General features: G+C 42.6%; 1 protein-coding gene across 2 annotated transcripts in view; it reads left to right on the top strand.

Moving 5' to 3' along the window:
- The first annotated feature begins 3,069 nt into the window (after window positions 1–3,069).
- Window positions 3,070–27,861, top strand: part of DSP (desmoplakin) — a 41,301-nt gene continuing 16,509 nt past the window's right edge. The window contains exons 1-12 of one of the 2 annotated variants that reach the window (XM_073224278.1): window positions 3,070–3,484; window positions 14,299–14,401; window positions 16,381–16,529; window positions 17,196–17,370; window positions 20,517–20,645; window positions 21,576–21,626; window positions 22,559–22,720; window positions 24,043–24,147; window positions 25,004–25,099; window positions 25,437–25,562; window positions 26,094–26,246; window positions 27,420–27,574. In XM_073224278.1, coding sequence (XP_073080379.1) covers window positions 3,291–3,484; window positions 14,299–14,401; window positions 16,381–16,529; window positions 17,196–17,370; window positions 20,517–20,645; window positions 21,576–21,626; window positions 22,559–22,720; window positions 24,043–24,147; window positions 25,004–25,099; window positions 25,437–25,562; window positions 26,094–26,246; window positions 27,420–27,574 — 1,598 coding nt within the window. In that variant the 5' untranslated portion in view covers window positions 3,070–3,290. The remainder of the gene's footprint in view (window positions 3,485–14,298; window positions 14,402–16,380; window positions 16,530–17,195; window positions 17,371–20,516; window positions 20,646–21,575; window positions 21,627–22,558; window positions 22,721–24,042; window positions 24,148–25,003; window positions 25,100–25,436; window positions 25,563–26,093; window positions 26,247–27,419; window positions 27,575–27,861) is intronic. The other variant, XM_073224279.1, reaches the window with a different exon arrangement.

Here is a 27,861-nt window from a genome sequence, read left to right as displayed (position 1 = left end):
GTGCTCTCTTTAGTTTTAAAAATATGCGCAAGATGTGATTGATGCCACTTTCCTAACTGCAAGGTCATTTCTAAGGTCAGCAAAGAGAAAGTTACATGTCAGTGATCTCTCTCTTAACAGTACCAGGGAGGTATCTATAAGTGGCAGGGAAAAAATAACTGACCTTAGGTCAGCTAGCAAGGACTTTGCCAGGCTTTAGATTCTGAACTTCTTAAACCTCGTTGTAAGAAATAAGCTACTTTTAAACCCTTCTGCTGTGCTTCCACAATTCTATAAACATATTTTTGTAAATAGCATACCTAATGTTTTATAATTACCTGTTTTCTTCTTACAGACTTGGTAACTTGAATAAGGCAGAAGCTGTGCCTTATTTATCTCATGTGACCAGCACTGAGCCTCCTATGTGGCACATAGTAGATGTCTAATAACTGCTTTTTAAGTGAATGAATGTTACGTGTCTCCAAGAGGGAGCGTTATTGGTTCACATGTGGGATGAAGATGAAAACACTCAAGGTTAAAATTTCACATCTAGCAAAGAGCTTTTTGTTTAAATGGGTGGTACCTTAGCTTTATATATTGTTCTATAGTTTTCAAGAATGTTCACTTATTTTATCCCATTTGATCCTTGCTGCAGATCTGGAAAGCTGGCAGGACCAATGTTCCTATTTCCATTCTTCACATGAAGAAACTGAGCTCTTGACCTAGTAAACTGTAGCACTATGATCAGAACTATGATCTGATCTCTATGCTTCAAGGTGGGGGCTTTCATGAGAGGAGTCAGTTTAGACAATTAATGTGTTTATGTTTGGATTCTACCTATCAATTTAATCTTTTGTTTGATCCTCTTTTCTTTCTTTAACATCCTTCGGGAAAGATAAATCAAAGTCATTGTCTTTCCACACCTGGAATGTTTCGTTAGTGGGAAGCCATTTGCACATTCTTGGGGATACCTAATGGTGAGCAGGAAGCAATCAGATAGGCTAGGAAGCTGTGGCAGCACAGGAGCCGTGGCAGCATAGGTGTGTAACTGGTGGGCTGTACTTTTCAGGCACAAAGCTTTGGGGGCTCCTGATTACCCCATGTGAGTTCTCAAAGGAGCCCCTTGGTTAAGCAGCACTTTTATGGACACTGGGAGGTGCTTCAGAGATCTGTGTTGTTTTTCAGGCAAGTTCTGTGTAATGTGTGACCTATTACACACCACTGGAATAAAGGAATCCCTGAATTTCTAAAAATCAAGACTTAACTATAATATTTTTAAGGATAGTGACCATGCCTTCTTCATCTTTGTATTTTCCAAAGTTTAGCTTTGGGCTTTCCATATAGTAGGTTATAATTATTTGCTGAACAATTGAGGTGCATAGAGGCAAATGAGCCTCAATCAAATTTTGTACATTATGTGCTGACATCCCAAATGTCTTTTCTTTCCTTCAACCAATGTTATTACAGGCTATTCATGCTGATGCTGACGTCTAGCCAGTGATTCAATTTCAGAAGAAACATCTTGTCTATCCACCAGTGTTTGTGTGATCATTTGAACACTTCATTGCATTTGCGTTCATTAAAAAGGAGAGGAAATTAAGACAATGACAGGAATGATAGGGTGTGCTAACAGTGGTAAACATTGATCTCATGGTATGTTTGACTCTTTGGATTTAAGCTGATCAGCTCTGTGGTCAGTTGTGAAGAAAAGAACAGGACATTTTTGTCAAAGCTTTGTGCCTGCAAAGTGAAGTGTGATTACGGGAACTTTTAGAAAACGCCCCCAACTCCTTTTACAACGTGAAAATGTAGTTTGATTTTTGTCCGTTTTAGTTCATAAACATTTCATAAACATGTTGCATAAGAACCCAAGTTAATGGCATTGATTGGGAAGATGACCAATATTTATTACAAAGATCTTTAAATGGTGTTTTTTTGGGAGTAATTTAACAGTTTTCGTAATTATAAAACACGTTTGTACGGATGGTGTGACTGGGTCTGTATCTAAACCCGGGCGACAGGCACTACGGTGCAGTTCACACTCAGCCACTAACTGGGAGGGGCCCGGGAGCAAGTCGCTGGAATGTTCTGGCTCAGAGTTACTCATCGGTACCAACTGTATGGTCTCTGCCCAGGGTTATTTGCCGCTCCTAGACTGTAGTACCAGGAAGGCCTCTGCCACTGACTTGTGGGAAAAGCTGGGTTTTGAAAAGGCCGGGTCTAGGAAGAAGGCGCTCAGGGGAGCGAGACAAGGGCTTCCAACGTTCTTTTACAAAATTTGGAAACTGGGTCTGAGGCTGGAAGTCTCTGCCATTTCTCGTTTCAAATGACCATCAACAGGCAAAATAAAAGGAACTGCAATTCAAATTTTTATGTCACCCCATGGAAAACAGTTGTGTTGTTTTCGGCTATCTCCATGCCAAAGATATTTACTATTAAGACTTCTTCAGAAAGTGGTGTTTCTGTGTAAAAATCGTTGTAACATTTTGGAAGTGGGACTGCTGAGAAAATTTTCTGGATTACTGGAGTAAAATTTAAAAAAGCTCCCCAAGCAAAACTTCATCACCCAGGCAGTCTCTTCTCAATTATGTTTCTATTCAAAGCGTGGCTGGCACCGTTTCCAGGGACAAGCAAAAATAAACGTTTAGTTAAGTAATTATCCAATCGACTGGCCCTTACTTTTCAGCTGCTTTCCGCCCGGAGGACCGAGGAAATCCTCAAAAGCAGGGGCCACGCTTCCCGGTCACTGCAGCCGCCGCTGCGGCCCGGCCCCCGCGCCCCGGGCGCTCGGGTCTCGGGGACCGGGACCCCGCCCCCCCCCGCCCCTCCTGTGCTACTCGGGCCGCGGCGGCGCAGGGCGGAGCGGCGGGCCGGTGGGCGCAGGTGGGGCGTGGGGGCGGCCCGAGCGCGTCGGTGACACCGCGTGGGGCGGGGGAGGCGCAGCGGCCGCACCCCGCCCTGGGAAGAAGCCGCCAGGTGTGGCTTCGGCGCCGGGTGCCAGCGGGGAGGAGACTCGCGCCCCCAGCGACCAACACCACCTCCCCGCCGCGACCCGGCTCCTCTGCGCCTTCGCCTCCCTCCGAGCCACAGCTCCTCCTCGCGCTCCTGCCCCGGCCGGTCGCCGTCCCCGGGGCCCACCTCCGCGCCCGCCCGCCCGCCGCGCCCGGACGGCCCTGGTGGAGACATTTGGCACCCACCCGCCCGGCCCCGTTCCCCGGTTTGGGACCTTCCTCTGAACCCTCCAACGTCTCCGCGCCGGCCTGCCCTCGCTTATGCCGCGGCGCTGAGCGGCTCTCCGAGTGCCCGCCGACATGAGCTGCAACGGAGGCTCCCACCAGCGGATCAACACGCTGGGCCGCCTGACGCGCGCCGAGTCCGGCCCGGACCTGCGCTACGAGGTGACCTGGGGCGGCGGCGGCGGCGGCGGCGGCGGCGGCGGCACCACCAGCAGGATGTACTACTCCCGGCGCTGCACCGTCGCCGACCAGAACTCGGACGGCTACTGGTGGGTAGCGGGTGGGCGCGCGGCGGGCAGGGGCTCTCCGCCCTCCCAGCAGGGTCCCAGCCCCGGGGAATTGGGGACCCGGCCTCCTCCGACCCGCGAGGAAACCCGCGACCCGAACAGGGAAAGTTGCCCGACGTCCCGCAAGCATTTCCTGTTCGCGCTGGGGCAGGACCCAGGTGTCCGGACGCCCAGGGCGCGGCCCCACGTTTCTCCCTCCCCCGCCGTCCGGGCGCGAGGCAGCCGGGGAGGGGTCTGGGCCGGGCGCGACGGCGGGCCGGGCCGCGGGGTCTCGGCTGCCTCCAGGATTGCCTGCCGCGCGGCCGGGCCGGGTTGGCATCCCCTTTGTCTGGGCCGGCAGGTGAGAGGTCAGGCAGGCGGGGCCGCGGCGGCCAAACCCAGCCTCTCTAGCTGTAGCCAAAAGTAAGACAGTGAAGGAGCGGGCGCCGGGCTCGGACTCGGCACCCCGTGGCCTCTAGTGGCTCATCCCAAGTTCCTGGACCCGTCGAGACCACCCCCGCGGCGGCGCCGGGCTGCTCTGCCACCACGGGCTTTTGGGTGGAGGCTGTGCGTCGGCGGTGCAGGGTCCCGTCCTGAGAAGGCCCTGCCGCCGCCTCCCTGCTTCCCAAAGGGGCCTTCCCGGCATGGGCGGCCGTCTGGCCCCCTGTCTAGTTCCGCGGGGACACGTCTGTCCCCCCTCGGTCCGCCGCGCCCTTTGTTTCCCCCTTTTTAAAAGCACCCGATGAATGACCTCAGTGTCCTGGTCGCAGAGCCTGCTCCTGGAGCAGGCGAGTGTGGGCAGGGGGTGCGGAGGGAAGGGCGCAGCTTCCCACCCGAGCCTGCACGAGACTCTGGGGGCCCGGGGGATCAGGGTACCTAGGGAAGCCCCCTGGGAAAGGGTAGGGTCTGCTGCTCAGAATCCCCGCGGAAACCCAACAAGGGAACCGTTTGGGTGGGTGGGGTAAGGTAATGAGCCTGTATTTACGCGGTCCCCGGAGCTGGACGGGACACCCACTCGAGTCGTGAGAATTTTGCGCCCTCGGCCCGCAGCTGCCTCGCCCCAGCAGGCCCTTCCTAACTAGGGCTTTTGGGAAATAGGCCCGAGTTCCAGAATAGTATTTACGCTGCCTTGTGGCCTTAGGCTGGGGAGGGGCAACAGGAATACACCCCAGGGTTTTTTTTTTTTTTGGTTTTGCCAGCAGTTTTGAAGGCAGAGACTACTCGAGTTGCAACATGTTTTCTGCTAAGATTAATTAATTAATCTTTTTTCTCCCCGGAGCATCTTTATCATTTATTTTCTCTTTTTGAGTTAGTGAAGAATTGTATTAATCTTGGAACTATTATTTTCTGAACAAAATGCACCTGGGGATTTCCAGTAAAGATGTGCCAAGCAATAGGAAAAAAAGGAGAGAAAAATTTGCCAGTTTTCACTTGGGTTTCTAAGTTTATCTGAAAACTTGGCCGACCATTTAAATCTGAAACTTCACTTTTACCTGCCAGTCTTCCAGTAGTTGGGAAGTACATTTAGGAAAACCATACATTTAAATGCAAATCAGAATTTGGAAGGATTCTTGAGCAGCATTTCTTTTTGGCTTCTTAAGAGCCAAGGGTTTTATTATACTATGATTTTAAAAATATGTCTCTGTTATCCTAAAGTGCCTATCCTTTAAATTGATAATAAACATTAGTGTTAATGGAGTATTTTACTCCCCTGGCTTCTTGTAGAAGTGAATTTGTAACTAATTGGTCTATTGGTTAATGAACTGGATAAAGATGCGTGGTTTATAAGGAACTTTACATTACATTTTGGGGAGGCGCCATGTTTGCTCATAATAGGGCTTCATTTTTTCTGCTTCCCCCCCACCAACTTAAAAGCTGTTTATAAACCTGTCAAGTTTTATATCTCTCTGGGAAGGGAAACAGACTCAAGTGAGAAATTACTTAACTTAGAGGAAGGGTGTTTTTTTCTGTGCAGTGATGTTGATCTGGTAGAGCAGCTGGGTGGCAGGCGGCGATGGAGACTAGAGTCAGCATGTGGCCATTCTTTCCTGAGCCAGGTAGTGGAGTTTCTGCTGGCATGTCCCCCAGCAGCTTCTAGCCTGAAATGGTGCTTAGCACAAAATAGTTGACAGATATTGAGTTCTGTATTTTAAAATAATGGCCACTGACTAAAGAGGGACAGGGCATGCACCCATACCTGTTTTCCTGGGGTTTTTGTGCACAGGGATTTTCGTGACACTTGCTGTCTAGAAGTAGGATGCCATCTCTGACCCAGCTGCCCGCTCCTAAATGAGTGATGATTAAGAACTTAATAAGTACTTTTCTGACCAAAAGCTTTTCTAAGTAAAGGTTGTTTTGTTTTTAAAGCACAAAAACCACTATGAACACCACTGTTTGAATTTAAACTCATGTATTTAAAAATCTTCCACTTTTTTTTTGGCTGAATTAGATTGGTTAGTTTTGAAGTAATCAGGATTTGTACTTAGTGCTCCCATAAATAAACTAATCTTATTTTTCCTTTAAAATCTTATTTTTCCTCAAATCTTATTTTTCCTTTAAGGGGGGTTTTGAAACATTTCCCTCTGTCTGTGCTTTACAGTAATAACACATCAATATTTTTATTTTTATTATTTTTTATTAAGATATTGATATACTATCTTATGGAGGTTTCACATGGGCAGCATTGTGTTTACTACATTCACCCCTATTATTAAGTCCACCCCCCACACCCCATTACAGTCACTGTTCATCAGCGTAGTAAGATGCTATAGAGTCACTACTTGTCTTCTCTGTGCTATACTGCCTTCCCTGTGACCCCCCTACATTATGTGTGCTAATAATAATACCCCTTAATTCCTGTCTCCCTCCCACCCACCCACCCTGCCCAACCCCTTTCCCTTTGGTAACTGCTAGTCCCTTCTTGGAGTCTGTGAGTCTGCTGCTGTTTTGAGTAACATCAATTTTTACGACAGTCTTATATCTCATTTGTAATTCTTCCTCCTTCCCCCAGCCCATATCTCTCTTGTGGCTTCTTTATCTTAGGCTGAGTGGAATCACAACCTTAGCTAATTAAGGCACTAGTAACTAGACTATATAAAAGAAGTGGCATTGAGTTAAACTTTGAGTATTTCAGCTGGTAAAGATAGGTGGGCAGGGAGCATTCCAGGGGGAGAGAGAGAGTGAGAAAAGCCCAAGAGGTGGAAAAACCAGGAGTACTGCAAATCTCCTTTCTGAGCATTTGCTTCAAGCCAGAGATCAGTAAGTGGGATAGGATGGGACCAGAGCCTGGGAGACCTTGACTCCATGCTCCATCGTGGGAAATATGGATAGGAAGAGGGGGACCATTGCAGGTTTTCCCAGGAGGTATGAAAGGTTCCCTCCACCGGACCCGTTTCCGTGGGAGCAGTGTGCAGGGCAGCAGGAAATGGGGAGGGCCTGCCAGAGGGAGTTGGCTTAGGAAGGTGATGAAACGCTGACTGAGGGTTGTTGTAGCTGGACGGTAAAGTAGACACTGCCAGGTAAGGAGGCAGCTCAGCTAAGAACTGGACGCAAGAGGCAAGCGAGAGTCAAAACAGGCTCAGTGTTGGGTGACACACAGAATGGATGGTCTTAAATATTTTTCTGGGAAACAGTTGCAAAGTAAGATTCAGTTAGCTTGAATATGGCAGATAACGTTTACCTGGTTATTAAGTTTGAGTAAGTTATGTATTTTATAAAAATACCAGATAGTGGTTAATGATAGTCATCATGACCTGGCAAACACCTATGATGTGCCAGGTATATTATGCATGTTATTTTAGCCTCCTGATAAACTTCCCATTTTTCAGATGGCAAACTGAGGTTAAAGTAGTTACATGACATGGCCGAGGTCACACAGCTGGTTAGTGTTTGAACTACCTTTAAATCCAGTACACCACAATGGCCAAGAAAAGGTCAAACTTTAATTAACAAAAACGGCCCTTTTCTACTTGTAAACTCTTCTATCTAATGTGAGTTTTATTTCTTTTTAATCTGTTGCATTCCTGTGAAATACTTATTTCATAACCATTGTATACTTTCCTGTAGTTTCCATCTGCTTGGGGTAAAAATCAGTATGATGCAGCAATAAGCCAACTAATTATTGGTCAGATCTACAAGACAGCTGTCAAAGTAGTTAATTTTTCCTCTAAATATGGGCATAATTTCATTGTCTTTCAGGTGATTGAAATGTCTTGGGAAAGAATAAAACTGCTGACGCTCCTGATGCCTGGGCGCTGACTGCTTAGGGTGGAGTAAAGAAGGGCTGGGTTGTGGTTTAGGGAGTCTCCTCAACTCTCAGCTAACCAGTTTTTCCAGAAAAGGAGGTTCCAGAAAGAGGCTTCAGTTTGGAGGCCTTGGTGCTTGAGCACTGCCCCACCCTTTGCTTTGCTCTTCATCCCTCTTGCACGCCTGGGAAATTGGTCAGGTGCGGTTCTCAGGTTGAAGCCACCGCCCCACAGACCCTAAGCCTCAATGAGCCTCTGGTTTGAGGCAACATTCTGTAAAATGGTAGTGCAGTCCAATAATGTACATTTTTTATCACCAACACTTTGGTCTGGAAGGGTCCAGGACCTTCCAAGACCTCATGAATGTGAAATCTACAGTTCATGAAAAAAATGATGGCATGTTAGAAAAAGACTACAGCGAATAGATCTAAGTTTTTGCTTGGATTACATCCCTTTCTTCATCTAGCACCTGAAAAAAATTAAAAAGGAGTAAGCCTCTTGATGGATGACCAGATTTCTTGAGGCTTCAGAACAATTGTAAGTTTTCTAGTAGGGAAGACCTTCAAAATAGAAATGCGGACTTTTGGCATTAAATTTATAAGGACCAAATGTTCCTGTATCTTCCCTGCTTAATGAAGGAAGGGAAGACATGCTTTTTCTTCATTTCCTTATCCCTTCAGTAAGCTTCTTTCATGCTGTTACAATGTGTCATTCCCTTTGAATTGTCCCAAACCGTTATTTTCAGGTCTGGTAGTAATTTCAGGAAGCTTTGAAATGCCTTACACTTAATTAATCCATTTCTTCTCTCCCCCCCCCACCGACCTCATTTCTTTCTTTTTTTTAATTTTCACTCCACCCTCAATTTGCTGCCGGATATCCTTAATATTATAAGCTGGGCAAAGTTCAAAATTATGAATTGGTGTAAAAAACACAAATGAAAAATAAAAATGAAATCCGAGAATCATGTCATACATAGCGGCGGTCGCCGCCTTCCCGGTTAAGAGCGATCTTGCAGGGAGATTGAGTTTCTGCGGGGCTTCGCCGGCGGTACTGGCTCCTCGAAGCCCTGCCAGCCGCAGGGGTGTGGGCGCGTCTCCTACAGGTTGCAGATGGAGAAACTCCAGGGAGCGTAAGTTTAGTTCTAAGTCGCAGGCGGTGCAACCGGAAGTGGCTGAGTAAGGCGTGGCCTCTGAGTCGGCCCGACTTAAAAGTCTTCGTGAAGTTAATGTTCTATGATCACCCCCACTGAGCCAGTGTGAAAATAATAAACATGGAAAAGGGAGCAGAACTTTTTTTTAGAGAGAGAAGGCTTCCAAAACTGGGTGAGGATAAAATGAAGGATCAGAGGAGGTCCCCTTTCTAAGATTTACAGAAAGAAAACCCATTTTTGCATACTGTTGGGATGGGATTCGTGGATGGGAGCTAAATGTGCTACTTGGTAGAGCTTGGAAATCAGGCTGAGATGGTGGTAAGATCCTCAGATCAGTCTTTTCATTTGCCTTTGCTTTTCTTCTACTTTGCTAAATCAAACAGGTATCTTCTGTATGCAAAACTCTGTGTTAGGTAGAAGTGGAGGTGACTAAGATATGGGACTTTGCTCTCTAGGAGTGAGCTAGACAGGCGTGTAAATAACTGGGACAGAATGGGGGCAGAGGTGTGATCAGGCACGTTCAACAAGGCAGCAGCGTTTGGTCTCTAACTTCCAGGGTAAGTGACATTTCGACAGATACTTGGTGTGTTTAGTCAGTCTTGGAAGTAGGGTATTGTCTTTAAATGGGGAAGTAAAAGTTTTTTTTTTATTTCAAACATCACTCAGGCTTTTTGCATTTACTTAAGACACTTTGAAAAAACTCAAAATGGTGTATGTGAAAATGCTTGGAACATTATAAGGAGCTAATAAGCAAATAGACTTAAAGATCGATATTACATAATCATCCTGATTTCCAACAATGCTTGTTGAGCTTTTCTGAAGCCATCATTCCATGAACCTGAATACGAAGAGACACAAGACACCAATTCCTGCATATGTACGGGATCCTATGATGATGGAATGAATGAAAGGAACTAGGACAAAGAGAGAGAGACAGAGATAGAGGTGGGGGGAGGAGAAGGGAAAGAGGAAGGAAGAAAAGAAGGAATCCAATGGGAGAGAAAGTATGTGCACGAAAAGAAATACAGTTAGGTGGCATGGGCCACGTGTAAGAACAATATAGGTTATTACAAGGTAATAAAACAGAGTAACTATTTTGAAAAGTATTGTTACTTTGTAATGCTGTGCGCCTCTCTTTAAAACATTTGTCTCATTCTTTTTCCCTCTAATATTCTTGGCAACAAATGTTAAATAATGCCTTAAGACAGCTAATTTCCAAGTCTTACTTTGTTCAGAAAAGTGTTACTTGAAGGTAGTAAAATAAAACATAGAAAGCTCTATAATATGAACGAAAATTCATGTGGTCTTTCCTTGGATAAAATCGAGAGTGCATTTTGCTTTTAGCCACTGATTAAGGGATCTTCATGTAAACTGTTGGAGCTATTACTTGTTTAAGCAAGTTTTAGAATGAATTTTAAGAAATGTGTGTGCAGACAGGTTCTTTGTAGTATGAATCATTTATGGCTTTGAAGAAAAAATAACATTTCAGAAAAGTTAAAAACTTTTAAGGACAAATATTTTTTCAAAGAGCTATTTAGTGTAGAACCTATTTTTTAGATTCATTGGTCCAAATGAGTTGTCATGTGAACATCTTTCTTTCACATGACATCTTGCATCCTCCATGCCACTGAAATGGAATTTAAAAATTGAACTTTGGGTTTGTTAGTTCCATTCCTAAAAGTGGTTTAAAATCTCTGCACCACTAATGCCTACAAGTATTAGTATGGAATTTCTTTGAGACTAGGGATTTTTAAAATAATTATATGCTTGTTAAATTAGTACAGTTATTTAAAATTTATTTCTTCATATGTGATAGAATTTTGCATTTTCTCAAAGTGTGCTCTGTGAATTGAGAAAGAAGCATCATTGCCATTAGGCAGAACATAGACTTTTGTATTATTTTCCAGTAGGAGAAATAAGTTTGGTGGTTTCGTAAAGCTGAGTTACAGAATGAGTGCGCTGAAGAAATCTTAGCTATCATCCATCTAGCCCAGGACATGAGAAAACTGAGGTCTAGAAAATTTCTGATACAAAAACAGTTTCTAAAATTGTTATGTGGTCAATGAAAAACATGATTTGACGTAACAAGCTTTGAATGACAGCCAACTTAAAAGAAAACAACACTGCACATACTCCCTGAAACAAGCCTTCCTGGCTCTCATGCTGAACACCCAGCACTGCCCAGTGTTGAGTGTGTGATGCTGGACTGATCTGATGGGTTAAAATCCTGCCTGTGGTTCTTCTTGATTTAAGCGCAGCCAGTTCTGTGCGGATTCTTCATTCCGCCAAGACAGACAAACTGAGATGTGGGGTGGTTTCTTTGCCCAGTTACTGACCCTCAGCGGGCCTAAATCTCTTTTGCTCTGGCTTGTTTTGATGAACTGAGCTATCGGAATAGCGGCCACCTTGTTCCCCTTCTTACTAGGTCTATTCCCGAAGGGTGTTCTTGATCCACCTCAGACTGAAGTGAGATTCTTACAGAAGACAGGAACCAGATGCGGTCCTGAAGTTGTGTGTAAGATGACATTTGGGTCAGATCATACTTTTCCTATAGACAGATAGCAATACTAAAGAGTCTTCATTACACTCTTCTAATGCTTTAGCTTTTCATTATTTTGACCTTAAAGAGATCTGATTTTTGTACATTTCACTCTCCTATACAGTTGCTAATCTGTTTACTGAAATGCCAAGTAAAGCAATAGGGTTTTACTGGATATCAGGGGCATGTATGGTGACCATGTGCAAGTCCTTCAATAAAGCATGAAGAATTCTTTTTAGTATTATTAATAACATTGTTTTTTTAGTTCAAATGTAGGTAGGTGAGGGGAAGCAGATGAGATGACTTATCTCTATAAAAATGCCAGCTGTTTTCTAGAAGTAAGAATGTCTTCTATAAGTAGGAAGGAACAAGAAATGTGTAGAAGGTCCACCAATATTTTAAGCCAACATTTGATTGCCTCATCTCTCTTTTTCCCAGATATTTTTATTTGGCGATCATTTTAGATTTACAGAAAATTTGCAAGTATTGTAAAGTTCTCACATTCCCCTCCCCACCTTCCCCTCTCTGCCTGGGTCTTACAGCACAGTTTGTGATGTTGCATGCATTCTCAATGTTCAAGGAGCTCTGATGTCCCTTTGTGCTAAGGGATTGATTGCCCTTTCAGTCATATGCTGGGGACTGGCATGCTCTGTGGGAATCACCCTCTGAACCACATTGCCCAACAGAATTCTTAAACGTGCCAGAAATACTCTCATCCACCTTCATTAAAGAACACAGATGTAATTACCCAGGCCCTTCCCAATTCCATTTCCATCCAGGAGTTCTAATGGTAGTGTCTGTATTTCTTAATTTTTTTCCTTTGTCTCTTGAATTTCTTTCCTATGAGTCTAAGTCCATTGGAATTCTGCACAAGTTCTGACAACTGATATAGTTCTGTTTATATCTCTTATATAGGGGAAGCGTGCCCGATTTCCTGCCTAATTCTGAGTGAGAGAAAGAGAACGACTGTATTCATGGGGTGAGGGGTGGGGCATCCTGGTTTAGATGGGTGGGCAGTTCGGGCTGTGCCTGGGCCTGCCTGGAGGAGCGGAGTCATCATCTGGGAGCGGTTCCCAGGGAGAGCTTGTTTCTCCGCCCACAAGCCTGCTGCTGCTGTTGGCTTGTTGGGGAGCCTTGTTTGCAGGGAGGTGCAAATAGGTGGCAGGGAGAGAAAGGCAGTGCTTTCCCAACGTGAAATGACTCAGAATCAGGTGCCATGGGACAAGTTTTCCACGTTCTTGTGATTTTACCCCATTTATGTATAGTACCGCTTGTGATTTTCAAACGTTTTCTTCTTAAACAGTGAAATTCTTCCTTGAAAATACACAGCCAACCCCCCCCCCCCACACACACACAAAAGAGAAAGTCTAGCTCATCAAACCGGCTTACCTGCAGGCATAGGCCAGTCCTGGCTGAAGGACTGGGTGTCTCTGAAGCCTGGTGTGGCACTCAGGCTCCCTATAGCATATTAACGAGCCCTTTGCCCAAACATTAAACAATAATTTAATATGTCTAAATCTCTCTTGAGCTAAGTTGTAGCAGGTTGTGCTACAGTGTACTGTATCTTGGCAAATTAAAAACTAAGACTTTTATTATACTTTCCTCTATTTTACTTATATCTGGAGCAACGTAATTCCTGTAATCTCTTCCTTTAAAATAAGGGACATTTACAACATTATTCTTAAAGATCACTGCTGTTTTAAGGTTTCTGCCCCCCATCTTCCAGAAAAGAGCTTCATTTGAAATGTACTCTTAGACATATCACCATTGTAGAGAAAAATATTCTTGGCTCAGTCCTCTTGAAAGGAAAAGTAGCTTGGTTTTGGATTAAGGATATTTAAATTTCCCATCACTTTCTTCACACTGTCTTACTGTGATTGCAGAAAATATTTTTGTAGAGCAAGCTTTTCTTGTCTCCTTCTACTCTCCTTAGCTGGATTTACCAGTGGAAACTTCATGCTGTGGGTCTAATGCCTTGAGGTCTTCCCCTGAGGGATTGGGGTGTTGGGGGGCTTGGCATTAAGCACCTTTTTGAGATGAAGGAGGAAGGGTTGATAGATAAGCTGCCAGAAATGTGTTTTAATAATTAAAAAGACTATTTGTGGACTGGATTTTGGACCCAGAGAAAAAAAAATTGCTGTGACAGGCATTATTAGGCTAAGTAGTAAAATTTGAAAAATTCTGCAGATTAGAAAACAGTATCCTATCAATTTTAAATGTTCTGATTTTCATAATTGTACTGTGGTCATGTAGTTGAGTGTCTTTATTCTTTGGAAATACATGCTGAGATATTTTGGGATAAAGGAGCATGATTATTCTCAAATGGTTCAGAAAAGGTATATATACAAAAATAAAAACACACAGAGGGAAGAGAGGTTAAAGAAGGTGTGGGTAAAATTGCAGCATTTCCAGAATCTCTCGCCTGGCCTTAGTGCATCTCCATATCAACAGGTGTTTCCAAGGGGTGGAGAGATGTATCATCTCCATATCAATAGGTGATTACAGGGGTCGGGGGATCAAGGGTGTATTTGGACCAGAGAGGTTTGGTGGGGTCCCTTTTTTACAGCCAGGTTGCTAGAGACACGGGTGAGCAGAAGTGGATGACTGTAAGTAATAAATGGGTTTCTCCCACTTTGTTTCTCCCTTTGACTGAGTTTGTCTTCAAAGGTAATTTGCCCCCCGGGCTGGGAACTTATTTCTCCGACCCCCGACCCCTGCCCCCTGAGTTACAGAAGGAAACATGGAAAATGTTAACAATTGGGGAATCTGGGCGAAGGGTTGACAGGAGTATTTTTGTTTTATGTTTGCAACTTCTCTGAGAGTTTGAAATTATTTCAAACTGAAAAAAAATTCATGTCTGTCTTCTTTGTGTTTGCCTCATCAGTCAAACTGGGACGATGTCTAGGCATCAGAACCAGAACACCATCCAGGAACTCCTGCAGAACTGCTCGGATTGTTTGATGCGGGCAGAGCTGATTGTGCAGCCGGTAAGCTTGCTTTTTCTTCTAAAATACCGTCCACACCAGATTTTGTTCTTACTTTGCTCTTAGACTCACCACCTCGACCTGTACATCCTTATTCACTGCCCTCCTTCGCATGTGTGCTGGTTCGAGATGATCTATTACAAAACAGATGGAGAGGGATGTGTATCTTTTCAATGTAATTGGTTTCAACTTAACGTTGGGTTAACAAGGAGACCAGTTACCAAAGTTTTTTTCAACAAATGTCTGTTATACAGAGTCCACCCTTTTGGAATTGCAACAACCTGTTGTCACTTACATAATTTTGTAAACTTTCTCTTCCTAGAAATGCAAGCCAACATGTTTATGTTACTGGATTTTGATGTACATTGTCAATTAAAAAATTTTTTTTTCAGGAAAGATTACCATATGGTTGAGAACAATTCTGTTTGAGAAACAAAAAAAGGAAAAATAAACAATTGAAAACTGAGGAAAATGGTAACACAGATGAAAGCCTCATTATTTTTGTTGATGTTACTGAGGTAGTTTAGGATTATATTGAAACATGCTTAAGGATTGGGGGCTTCATGATATTTTTTGTGTTAAGTTTTTATTTTAAAACACTGTAGTATTCACTTTGCTTCCTGTTTGCTAAAAACATGCTAGAGAAGGGTAGGGGCATGGCCACCTTATCTGTCCCCTCCCTGATTTATTGTACCTCTTCAGCAAAGGAATTGAGTACTACTTTCACTGCTGCTGACATTAACGTTAGGGGTTAAATCTGGAATCTGGCTTATCACAAAGGACCCCGGTTACATACAAAGAGGGATTTTAATTTAATTTATCTGTTCTGTTTGGAGAATATCTTAATGTTCTAATTTCTTAATTTTAGATACTATATGGGTTCTAGTTATGGTTAATTTCATCCAGTTAAAAAAAATAACTTCACTTCAGTTCTTATAAAAAATATTTGGGGCCCAGCAAACTGGACTGGTTCTAGTTCTTGTTTCAAGTCTCTAGTTTGAAATATACTTCACTTAATGTTCACCCCAGTGCCATGATTCGATTGCATAAAGCAAAGTGGGAGGCACCAGTGACTTAATATTGAGCACATACACATCCCAGGCCTGCACACGATTTGTCATGGCTATAGATACATTTTACATGTAGATCTAAAAGTTTACATGACATCCAGTTCTTAGTTCATTTTTATTTATGTGCTTTGAAATATAACAAAGTTAGGAGGGAAATGTATGCTAATGTTTGCTAACATTTCTGTCTAGAGAAATAAGGTTCATTTGGCTAAAGATGAATGAAAGCAGCAGTTGTAAAATTCTAGAGGTTTATATATGACACTGCAGCAACAGTCTTTTGTATACATATAGAGGAAGTGTCTTAAAAAAAAACAAAATGTTTTTATTTTAAAATAATTATAGTCTCACAAGAAGTTCTAAAATACAGAACAGTCTCCTAGACCCATCACCCAGCTTCCCCCAAAAGTGACCCCTCACACAGCTATAATACATCATCAAAACCAGGAAACCGATTGGCTCAGTGCAATGAATTGGCTTTCTTTTTAAGAACTGAAAAATTGTGTTCCCAAAGATGCAAGAAAAGCTCAGTTTGTGTGTAAAAGACCTTAATCAGTTAATGGTACATTGTTCTTATTACAGTGAAATTCCCATTAGATGGGTTGTGTGCAACTATGATAGGCATTTAGCATATTGAAGCAGGGGAAAGAGCAGCATTCTGTAAATATGTTATTAACAACCTAATGAAAATGTAAAAGAGAGTCCACAAGTTTTTGTTTATGCATCTCCCTAGATTTACCTCCCTGTCTCAAATTAGTAAGATAATTTTCAGTTGGAAATTATTTGCAGTTACATGCAAAATGGAAACTTACAATATTTCTTAAGTTTTCAGCAAAGGCTTTTGCTTCCGTCAACACACATGATATATTTACTTCCAGTGTTGTGTGTTTCCTTCATGTGAATTCTTTCTTTTAGGAACTGAAATACGGAGATGGAATACAGCTGGCTCGGAGCAGAGAACTGGACGAGTGTTTTGCTCAGGCCAACGATCAGATGGAAATTACTGATAACTTGATCAGAGAGATGCGGCAGATGGGCCAGCCCTGTGACGCTTATCAGAAAAGGTACTGAATGCGGACAGGCCTCCTGAAGAAGGATGTTGCAGTGGTTACACTCAGTCCTGTGTCCCAGGTCTTCCCCCAAAGGAAGCACACATACTCCTAAGGAAAGGCCCCCTTACCTGGTATTTTGCAGCTTTGTATATCTCTAATACAAATTGACTAAAAGCACCACCACCATCTTTTGTGGAATCACAAAGCTGCCATGAAAAGAATAAACCAGACCTGCTAAAAAGAGCATGCTCCCTGGGAGGAGTTGGGGTCTTATGAGATGTCAACTGTGCCTCCCTTTGGGGGCCACTAAGGCTTTGGCACACAGCATGTGACTTTGAAGAGTCTAATGTCGAGTCAGCTTAGTTCGATGAATACAAAAATGAGACTTTTAGAGTTAGCAATGCAGTTGAACACAGGGACGTGCAGTCTGATTTTGCCCAGGATAGTAGGACAGACAGGTCCCTGGATGAAACGCAGGAGAAAGGTCAGGCAACGCCAGTTTTGCTCTCGGTGACACTTCAGGCTTTGAGTTACATGGTAAAGGAGAACATGCTTCAAATAAAACATTTGTGACCCCTATACTACACAAAGGAGACTCAGAAAAAGGGACATTTGCCCAGAACGTGTTTGCATAGGCTGTTTTCCTGCAGTGGTGTAATTGTTCTTCTTTCCTTTCAGACTGCTGCAGCTCCAGGAGCAAATGCGAGCCCTTTATAAAGCCATCAGCGTCCCTCGAGTCCGGAGGCCCAGCTCCAAGGGCGGCGGGGGGTACACCTGCCACAGTAGCTCCGGGTGGGATGAATTCACCAAGTGCCTCACCAGCGAGTGTCTGGGATGGATGAGGCAGCAGAGGGTAAGCAGTTTCCAGGGGACGGGGTTGGCACTCTCATGCCCAAGCGTGGGTAGACCAGGTGTACGGAACGCGGCAGGGTCAGCCCCTGTGGCCTGGCCACAAACAGTGGTCTGGACTTCAAAATGTTGACAAATTGGAAGACTGGGAACACAGTAAAACCGGATGTTCTGGTTTGGGATCATTGGTTGCTTACCTTGTATTTTTGAAGTGTCGGTTGTCTTGTGCAATCATGACATCACTGATGTGGGAGTGAAGTAAAATAATGGCCACAGAAGTCGGTGCTGAGCCTTTCCCTGAAACTGAAGTTTCTACCACGTAGTTCTCACTGCTAATTATTGTTCTGTTGCTTTAGAGTAATCATGTGCTGTAATGAGCAGGTGGCAGTAGAACTATGACATAATCATGTAGATGGCAGTTTACAGTGACAGCCTGATACTAATGAATTGTCCTGCTCTTGAGGTGAATGTGTTAGAGTGATGCATCATGCAGAGGTCATTTGTTACACGATGTGGTTGTGGTTATAAGAAATACTAGTTTTATTACTTGTTGGACCAATTTAGCAGTGGTTCTAAAGTTTCTCAACCACTTAAAAATGTTTGTATGGGGTGATGGCTTATGGGACTAAACATTCATTCATTCAGTTAACCTTTCTCCCACTTGTTACAAAGACTGTATTGCAAAAGGTGGGGCTTATTAAAAAGTCAGTTATAATACCAGAAACCTAAATACAAACCTATTTGCTGTTTTCAAATTCCCTCTCATCTTTGACCACACATTTCCTGAGCATTTTATATGTATTGGGACCATGCCAGAAAATTCAAGCCCAAACATTATGTTCACATAGCCCTGAAAATGAGTATTTATTGAAGAAAACAAGATACACCCTAATGCTGAATTTCTACCCACAGCAGCATGGGGTTAACTGCCATATTTGAGCTGTAATAAAATCCTGCTCAGATACTGGGGAAAGGGGTGGCCTCCAGCTCACCATGGAATGGGGTTGTCAAGAGAAGCCTTGGCAGAGCTAGTGGGGCTTAATCCACATCATAAGGATCAGTGATGTCAGATGAAATGACTTGTCTTGCTAATGGACTTTAGCCCCCGGGCAAGTTCGCTATGGATTCAGTGTGACCAAAGAAATTGGCAGCAGAACCTCTTTGGGATGAAAGGGTTATACCCAACTTTATTTCCAGGTGGCAGGTCACTAGAATCCCATTCACTTAGAGCGAGTCTGTATGCAGCAAGTCAGCCTCTGCCTCTGGGTCCCTCTGTCCACACAGTCGTCCCACACAGCTGTCCTCTGGGCCTCTGTCCTCGGCACTGCCACCACCCCAGCCTCTGCTCTGCTCTCCTGCAGCCTTGCAGCCCTGCCACCGTGTCGCGTGCAGAGCACTGGGTGGAGCTCTTTATATAGAGTCAACAGCCATGCATTGCTCACAGGTGTGCAGTGAGCTAGCCAAGCAGGGCCAGGTGAGAATCCTGGCCACAGGAACTCTCAGTTTATCCACACAACCTTTGAACCAAATTACTTAGGAAACATCAAATCCCCTAATTTCTTCTTAGTCACTATGACAATTATACAAAACGACAGCTCATAATTTGTTATTTTCTATATTCATGTTGGGTGTAGCTTTATAAGAAGCCTTTGTAGCAAAGAGTCAGCAGTTTTAAATTTCAGAAAATGGCATTATCATGTGGACTCCACTTTCTGTCCTGGGCAGTGGGTAGACCATTTTCTAATAGATGCAGTTGATGAGCACTGCTTTTCAGATTAGTTGGCCCCATAGTTTAAAACAAACTCAGTGCAGTTTTATCACTTAACTGCCGGTTGTCTCAGGCGCTTGGCCTCTTATCCCCACACCCCCTCCGCATAGCCTGCATTCCTCCTCTCAATCCCAGGAGACCTAGCTGCAGACACAGCTGATAAGGGAGCAGTGTCCTCTGCAGTCACACACCGCCCATGCCAGGTTTTTGTTTTGTTTCCCTGATTTGTGTTTCTGCTGATGGACGGGTCAGATACTGTACACCTGGCTGTTAATGAGGGATGTGAGCAGGAGACTGGTCATCTCATTAGCTTTGCAGAGCACTCACTTGTTTCTGTTTTAAAGCTGAAATGAGCCCAGGGAGAGGAAGGTCAAAGTCCTGTGTAACTTTCAGTCATCTGACTCTGAAATGGCTCCCCTTGAAGGCTTGCCAAGTCTATTAGAACATGGATGTGGCTTAGAACAATGTGTGTTATGTTCTTGCTGCAGTGCCAGACTGGAATGTTTGCCCTTGGCATGTCTAAGAGGTGACAGGTGATTTGGAAATTTACATGAGCTCATGCAAAAGAAAGACAAGATAATAGACTTGGCGCAGTATGAAACTTGTGTAATAATATGTTAGATTCTTAACTGTGTGGCATTCTTAAATTTGAAGTAGTGGAGACTCAAATTAGAAAGTAAGTCAAATTTAATTTTTAAGAAGCTAACATAAATCCACCATCTTAATAGCGCCAGCATTCATTGAAATTAAGGTATTGAGTATCTATAGTAACTTCTCTTTGGAATGGGTCATAGGAAGTTTTGTATCCTGAAGGGTAATGGTAAATGCTCTATTTAAAGGGTCAATCATTCCATCAACCAAAACAATTTAAAGAAATAAACAATGAAAAGTACTTTTAGGTCAGCTGTATAGACTGGGAAGTAGTACCTGATTGAACTTAATGGACTATTTTTTGATGCACATTTAAAAATGACTGAATATAGAAACTTCTGTCAATATTTTATAACATCTCAGATGTCAAGATGCACATATACTATATACATACACATGCCACTTGCATGTGCACGGGTAGATTTTTTTCTTCAGAGGTCATGATCTAGCTTTCAAGGACCTCATCTTTGAATCATCTCTCCTTAGCCCATCTTGAACTGGGGCCAAACAATTTGATGGAAGTTATTTGGCAACCCCCATTAGCTATTTGGGAATCGCAAGCCTTTCTACAACTTTTTTCGGCTTCAAAAATGCCAAATGTTTACATCTTTGGTTTTATGTGAATGAAAGCCATGTGTATCCATTGGTCCTCTGAGCCCTGATGCTGTAGTAAGGTGAGTCAGATGCAAAGGATGGGAAATGAAGGGCATGCTCTCTCTTTCCCTTGGTAGGCGGAGATGGACCTGGTGGCCTGGGGTGTGGACCTGGCCTCAGTGGAACAGCACATCAACAGCCATAGAGTCATCCACAATGCCATCGGGGACTATCGCTGGCAGCTGGACAAAATTAAAGCCGACCTGGTACTTGACATGTTGTGTTTTAAAGTCTTCAGAAAGCATACTGAAGGATTGTGTAATTACTGGATCCCAGGCCATTTTGTCTGAAACTTTAGTCTATGATTTCTTTCCCAACAGATTGGAAAATTTTAAAAATCCCATGTCATAAGTGGGGAAGTGGAATCAGACAGACTTATTAGAGACAATGTTAACATTCAAGGAGGAGGTGAAAGGCTAAGGGTAGACACACACGTTTGGGTACAGTTTGCAAATGAATATATTTTGGGGAAGGCTAGTTCATTTCTGTAGAAAGCAGAGCATCTCTTCAAGTAGAAAAATGTGACAATCATATAGCTTTGTGTCCTTGGTGAATCCTTCCCTATGTAGTAATTAAAATGTATTTCTAATAAAGGAAATCATGCCTTATCCTGACACTTTGCTGAAAAGACTGACTTGAAGCTGGGTTGAGAATTACAGCATAAAATATTCACTTGATTTTAAGTGCTTGGTTCCCCCAAACCTTCCCCTTTCCCTACACTTTTAAATAATGTTTTTACTTAGACCAGAAATACTTATCCTCACTTCTGTGGGGTTTTTTTTGCCTTAGTTTTGTCTGTATGAGTATCTGACTGACCACATTTCTCCCTCTTTTTTTCTAAGATTTAGGGAGTCATAAGTTGTATTTGCAACCTTTTTTTTTTTTTTAGTATCAAATCAGTCATTAAGTCACAGCAATCAGCCCTTTACTTTTGGAGACAGCACTGCCAGGCCAGTGAGGGTTTGCCTTCAAGGGAACTGGGAGAAGCTCCCTGTGGGGAGAAGATTTCATAGAGCAAATGCTTCATATCTACCAAGGGATCTAAGTCAGTATCTGCCAATAAAGGAGGTTAGAAGGGCTGCTCCTATATAGACCCACAAGGGGAATTAAGTAATTACCTGCTGTTTGTCTTCTAGCGTGAGAAATCTGCCATCTACCAGTTGGAGGAGGAATATGAAAACCTGCTGGTAAGTCAGCTTATTTCTTAAGCCTCTGTGTTCAGTTCATTTCAGATCCATAAATGGGGAGCACCACCTGGGGTGAGAGGCACCTGCTAGGTGTTACATCTCGTGGCCCCAGATGTACCTGGATGTCTACTTAGGGACTTGTTTCGTTCCTACTGCTGTGTTTCTTTCAGAAGTGAAATACACTTCTAAAATGCATGTGTTTCAAGATTTTTTCGGAAGGCATACCTGGCGGTTTTCCTTTTAAAACTTACCATATAAATCACACTTGTTGAGTGCTTATAAAGCAATAAAGCTTTTCCACTTGTGAATTGTAGCCTTTTTATGAAGTATAAGCAAAAGCGAGACTTGACTTGTTTTCCTTAGAGTTTACCAGACCATCATCATCATTGTATGACATACTTTGAATCAGTTACTTGACTCGTAGGAAGAAGAGACATTTCCATGTTCCTGCCTATTTGTGCCACCCTAGCTTCACTCTCAGTATTTCCTTGTTGGCGGTGATACTCTAAATAACATGGCTAGTACTGACACAGTAGATTTCCCGTTAGGTCTGGGGTGTGACCGATGACACCTTCAATCTTTAGAGGGTAGGAGAAGGCAGAAAAACTTGATTTATCTTTTTAAGAATCCGTTTCCCCTTTTATAGTTCTAAAACTAATTATTGAACCCAAAGATCAATACCTGAATCAAGACCCTTGTAGATTAGGCTGTTTCATTGAATCTAAGCTTGCTTACTTGTTCATTTTAAGTTTGGATGGGTCTTTTTCACATCCCAGATGGTCAGTGAATGCAAGAGAGAGGTTAACATTTTACTGATTCTTGGGATTTTTTTTTTTTTGGTGAAAGGGACCCCATGGGTCATCTATGAGTGTGCGGAGAGCGTGTTAATCCGCATACTGTTTCCTAATGCTGCTTCTGAACTTGCTGTGCAGAAAGCGTCCTTCGAGAGAATGGATCACCTGCGACAGCTGCAGAACATCATCCAGGCCACATCCCGCGAGATCATGTGGATCAATGACTGCGAGGAGGAGGAGCTGCTCTATGACTGGAGCGACAGGAACACCAACATCGCTCAGAAACAGGAGGCCTTCTCGGTAAGCCCATCCCGGGAGGGGTAGATGCTTGCCTCAGGCGGCCGCTGCCTTGGAGGATTCCTGTGCCGGTGACCGGCCTTGTCAGAATTTAACCAGCCACTTATAACTCAGCCTTGGTGGAAATGGTCATGGAAAACCATTCTTTTCTGAAAGCTTTTCCGTGGCTTAAGAAGGGGCAATATGTTGTTTAACACCCCAGAAGACAGCAGGCAGGGTAAGAATTAGTTCATTCCAATATCAGTGTGTGTGTGTAGCACAACAGTATGGTAGATGAAGACCTAGAATTAGGAAATCTCAGCATTAGTTGTCACTCTGTGAATTTGTACAAGACATGTCACCAGTATGGCCTCAGCCACATGCTGGACCATCTCAGACATCCTTTCTGGTCTTAAAACCGCTGTGATTTTTTTTTCTGTTCACTTGCTGCATCTTTTTTTTAAAATTGAAGTGTGGTTGATATACAGTCTTATACTGGCTTCAAGTGTACAACACAGTGGTTCAACAGTTACCCATATTACTAAATCTTCACCCTGACTAGTGCAGTTACTACCTGTCAACATAGGAAGATGTTATAGAATCATTGTCTATATTCTCCATGCTGTACTTCTATCCCCATGACAAACTTATGATTGAGTATTTTTGTGCCCTTATATCCTCCTCACCCTCCCCACCCACCCTAGCCTCTCCCCAATAGTAACTACCAGTCCCTTCTTAGTGACTATGAGTCTACTGCTGTCTTGTTTATGTTGTTGCAAATGGCAATATTTCTTTTCTATGGCTGAATAATATTCCATTGTGTATATATATGTGCCGCCTCTGCTTTGTCCATTCATCTATTGATGGACACTTTGGTTGCGTCCATACATTGGCTATTGTAAGTAATGATGTGATAAACATAGGGATGCATGTATCTTTTTGAATCAAGGATTTTGTTTTCTTCAGGCAAATTCCTAGAAGTGGAATTACTGCATTGTATGGCAGTTCTATTTTTGTTTTGTTTTTTTGAGAAACCTCCATGCTGCTTTCCACAGTGGCTGCACCAATTGACATTCACACCAGCAGTGTAGGAGGGCTCCCTTTTCTCCACATGCTCACCAACACTCGTTATTTCTTGTCTTTTGGATAGTGGCTGTGTGAAGTGATATCTCATTGCTGTTTTGATTTTAAAAGTACTATGATTCTTGAGGAAACCATAACATGGTTCTTTGGCATTATTCATTTCCAAATTGCAGTTGTGGGTTTAATTTCCTTAAAATACTGCAGAAGTGATGGAAGGCTAATGGTGACTTGCTCTAAAGGATTCATTTCTCTTTCATTCACAGATACGCATGAGTCAACTGGAGGTTAAGGAAAAAGAGCTCAATAAGCTTAAACAAGAAAGTGACCAACTTGTCCTCAATCAGCATCCAGCTTCAGACAAAATTGAGGTAGCCTTCATAAGATTTACATTTTTATTAGGGAAACTTTCCATTAAGCAAGGCTATACAAATGAATTATTTGTATCCATCCTAAATCAATGACAAATTTATTTGGATTTTAGGATCAACACTCTAGACCAAGGGTTGGCAAGCTTTTTCTGGAAAGGACCAAGTAATAAATATTTTAGACTTGCAGGCCATTTGGTCTCTCTTGAAATTACTTAACTTTGCCATTCTAATGTGAAAGCAACCACAGCAATATATAAATGAACGTATGATTGTGTTCCAATGAAACTTTATTTATAAATGCAGGTGGTGGGCTGGATGTGACCCTGAGGCTGTAGTTTGCTGACCTCTGCCCTAGACTGCCATCTGTGGGCTGTGCTGAAGGCTGACATTAACTGGTAGCACTGGTGTGGTCATACTGGTTGTTAAAAAATTAAAAATATATCCATATCAGTTGGTAAGAGTCATTGCCTTAAGCGCCTCAAGCTCTCCACATGGGTGCCTTAGGCCTCCCCATGATCTAGCGGCTGTACAGAAACAGGCGTGGTGCAGCAGAGACCCTGCTCCAGGACTATCCCCTAGTCTGTTCTGATTGGCCAGCAGCTGTGCCATTTGGGTGACTATTTTGACTAATAGACCTAATGGTATCTACTTGTTAAAACTGGTTTTGAGATTTAATTGTACCATACCAAGACTTCTCTATTAGGAAATGCTGGTTTCAGTTTTTTAAAAGTTTGTCTGATTTGGACTTAGATAAAAAATGTTTCATAGCTTTCATTCAGGCTCACATATCTACTGAAGAATGGATGCCTCTTGACGGCTGAGTGGTGGTGGGACAGCTGATGTTTTTTTGTTTCAGGCCTATATGGATACTCTTCAGACACAGTGGAGTTGGATTCTTCAGATCACCAAATGCATTGATGTTCATCTCAAAGAAAATGCTGCCTACTTCCAGGTTTTTATACTTAGTAATAATTTAACTGTCTTGTATGTCTTGATACCTTACCTTTTGAATGTGTTTTAAGAAAACACTGAAAATCATTTTCAAAATATTGCATAAATAATGTTTATGGGTTTTTAATTTAGAGGGGCATGGATCGGTAACCTGGTTACTAGTCACTGAGAGACTTTCTTGCTCTCACATAAGTTAATATACTTTCTGTTCTAATCTTTTCCTCTAGTCACCTATCAGATAGACTCTTAGGGAAGATAGCCCTTGAACTAAGAATAGTAGGTGATACTGCTTATTGAATTCCTTTTCCTTGACGTGGAATCATTCTCATTCTTATTAGTTCTTTGAAGAGGCCCAATCTACTGAAGTCTACCTGAAGGGCCTGCAAGACTCCATCAGGAAGAAGTACTCCTGCGACAAGAACATGCCCCTACAGCGCCTGCTGGAACAGATCAAGGAGCTGGAGGTACCCTCTCGGATCCAGGCCCTCAGCAGCCTTACCCAGGGAAAGATTGCATGTGCCCATCCGATGCAGTTCAGACTGCCGGTCTATATCGTTGTATAGAACAAGGCATGCTCAAGCAAGCATTCCCTTCACCTTTCAGTGGCTTTTCTCAAAATAATTGCTTTTACATGCTTAGCTACTATTGAAAATTAATTTTGCTTCAGTAATTACTATTGCTCAAAACAAAAATGGGGAGAATGCCGATTAGTTGACATGAAAATTTCTTTGGAAAAATATACTGTAAATTTTCTCAGCATAGTTCCTTCAGCATAGTTCCCACCCACTTAATTCATGGCTGTGTGGCTTCTGGAACGGCTTATTAAGCAAGGTTTCTGTAGTCCCTGCAGAGAGATGAATTTGTGGCTTTTTACAGTAAATGCAACTACCACGATACCTAATTTTAATCTCATTGTAGCTATATTAGTGTATTTCCAGATCTTATCTAAAGTTCAGAGTATCTGTGTTAAAGTTTGATTTTATTTGCAATTGCAGAAAGAACGAGAGAAAATCCTTGAATACAAGCGTCAAGTACAGAACTTAGTAAACAAGTCCAAGAAGATCGTGCAGCTGAAGCCACGTAACCCTGACTACAGGAGCAATAAGCCCATTATTCTCAGGGCTCTCTGTGACTACAAACAAGACCAGGTGTGTGCTCAGGGATCCCAAATGAAACAAAAGTTCTCCCTCTCTTTACATACAGATTTTTGTCAATCAAGGGAGCAGAACTTAATTTAGATTTCCGTGAGCACCATAATAAATGTCTTTCTGTGGTGTACAAGCAGCAGGCTATTGAACACCTGCAGCAACTTTGTTCTGAATCATATGCTAGTTCTAAAAAATTAAGACTTTTGTTTCTAAACTATTCTAACTCTGTTTTAAGGCTTAACTTTTCTAATATGTAAAACTTACCTGTGATCACCCTTAAATTTAAATTTATGACATAAAAGAAATGAGAAACATGACTATTACACTGCATATAAAGTGAATGTCATTGAGATTTCACACAGGAATGGAGCAGGTCAATTTTGCAGGTTTTGTGGTAAAGACAAGGGTTGATAGAGAAAGATGACTTGTTTTTAGTAAGTACTTATGTAATTCCCACAACTCTGTTTTCTTACAAAAATTATGGAGGGTGTAAGAAATACAAAATATGATTAGTTGGTTAGATAAACATGCTGAAACAGTAAAGTTTATTCTACCATGCAGAAATGTTTTAAGAACTTGCATGTAGAAGAAGAATAAAAAGTAAGTTGAAACAGATTGAAATACATGAATATCAAGCTTATTACATTTTACCATTTAAGGTAGCTGTCATATTTTAAGCACCCATTTTAAGAAGCCAAATAGAGTTAATTTAGAAAATAAACTATTTAGATGCTGCAGTTAATTTAGGGAGTTATTTTTCTGAGAACCTGATACCAGAACTTTATAATTTCTGAATTCTAAGAGCAAATAACTGAGACAAGTGACTGGACCTACTAAAATCTAATACGTAAAACATGAACACACAAAAATAGAAAAGCTATAGTGAGTTTTTGCTTTATAAAAGGAGTTCTCACTTTGCTGGTGGATTCCCCAGGCTCTCTTTGGAAAGTTACTTTAACTTAATTCACTTCTTTTAGGCACACCTTTTAGGCTCCCATGTTTAAAGCATCAGTATTATTGGGTTGTGTGAAAACCATTTTCATTTGAGGATAAAAAGTAATAAGATAAAAGCTCAAAGAGTTTGTACGTTTTCATCTCTGTTTCTTTCTTTGAGAAAGAAGGTAAAAATGTGTACCATGAATAAAGCTGAAACATGGGCTGCTTTCCTTGCAGAAAATTGTGCATAAGGGGGATGAGTGTATCCTGAAGGACAATAATGAGCGCAGCAAGTGGTACGTGACAGGCCCAGGAGGCGTGGACATGCTCGTGCCTTCTGTGGGTCTGATTATTCCTCCACCAAATCCACTGGCCGTGGACCTGTCTTGCAAGTGAGTTGTTGAAATTCCTAAAAGCCAAGACCTAAAGCTCTGGGGAGCAGTGGGGCAAATGCTTATACTAGAAACTTAGACACACCATTCCTGACTACAGCCCCCCAACCCAAAATTGGAACCTCATAAAGGTCCCCTTGCATTGTCTTGAAATTTTAAGTTGAAGATGCTATAGATATTATTTAGAGGATAAAAATAATGTCTGACTGTGTAGCAGAGCTGGAAGAAGTAATTGTTGCATACCTTAAAGGCATTGTTTTGAAGTTCTTCCCTTAGATAGTCAGCAA

The sequence above is a fragment of the Manis javanica genome, chromosome 16 (genome assembly GCF_040802235.1).
Source record: "Manis javanica isolate MJ-LG chromosome 16, MJ_LKY, whole genome shotgun sequence".
NCBI classification, from domain to species: domain Eukaryota; kingdom Metazoa; phylum Chordata; class Mammalia; order Pholidota; family Manidae; genus Manis; species Manis javanica.
Note: the sequence above shows the minus strand (reverse complement) of the source record. Positions and strands in the feature narration are given on the sequence as shown.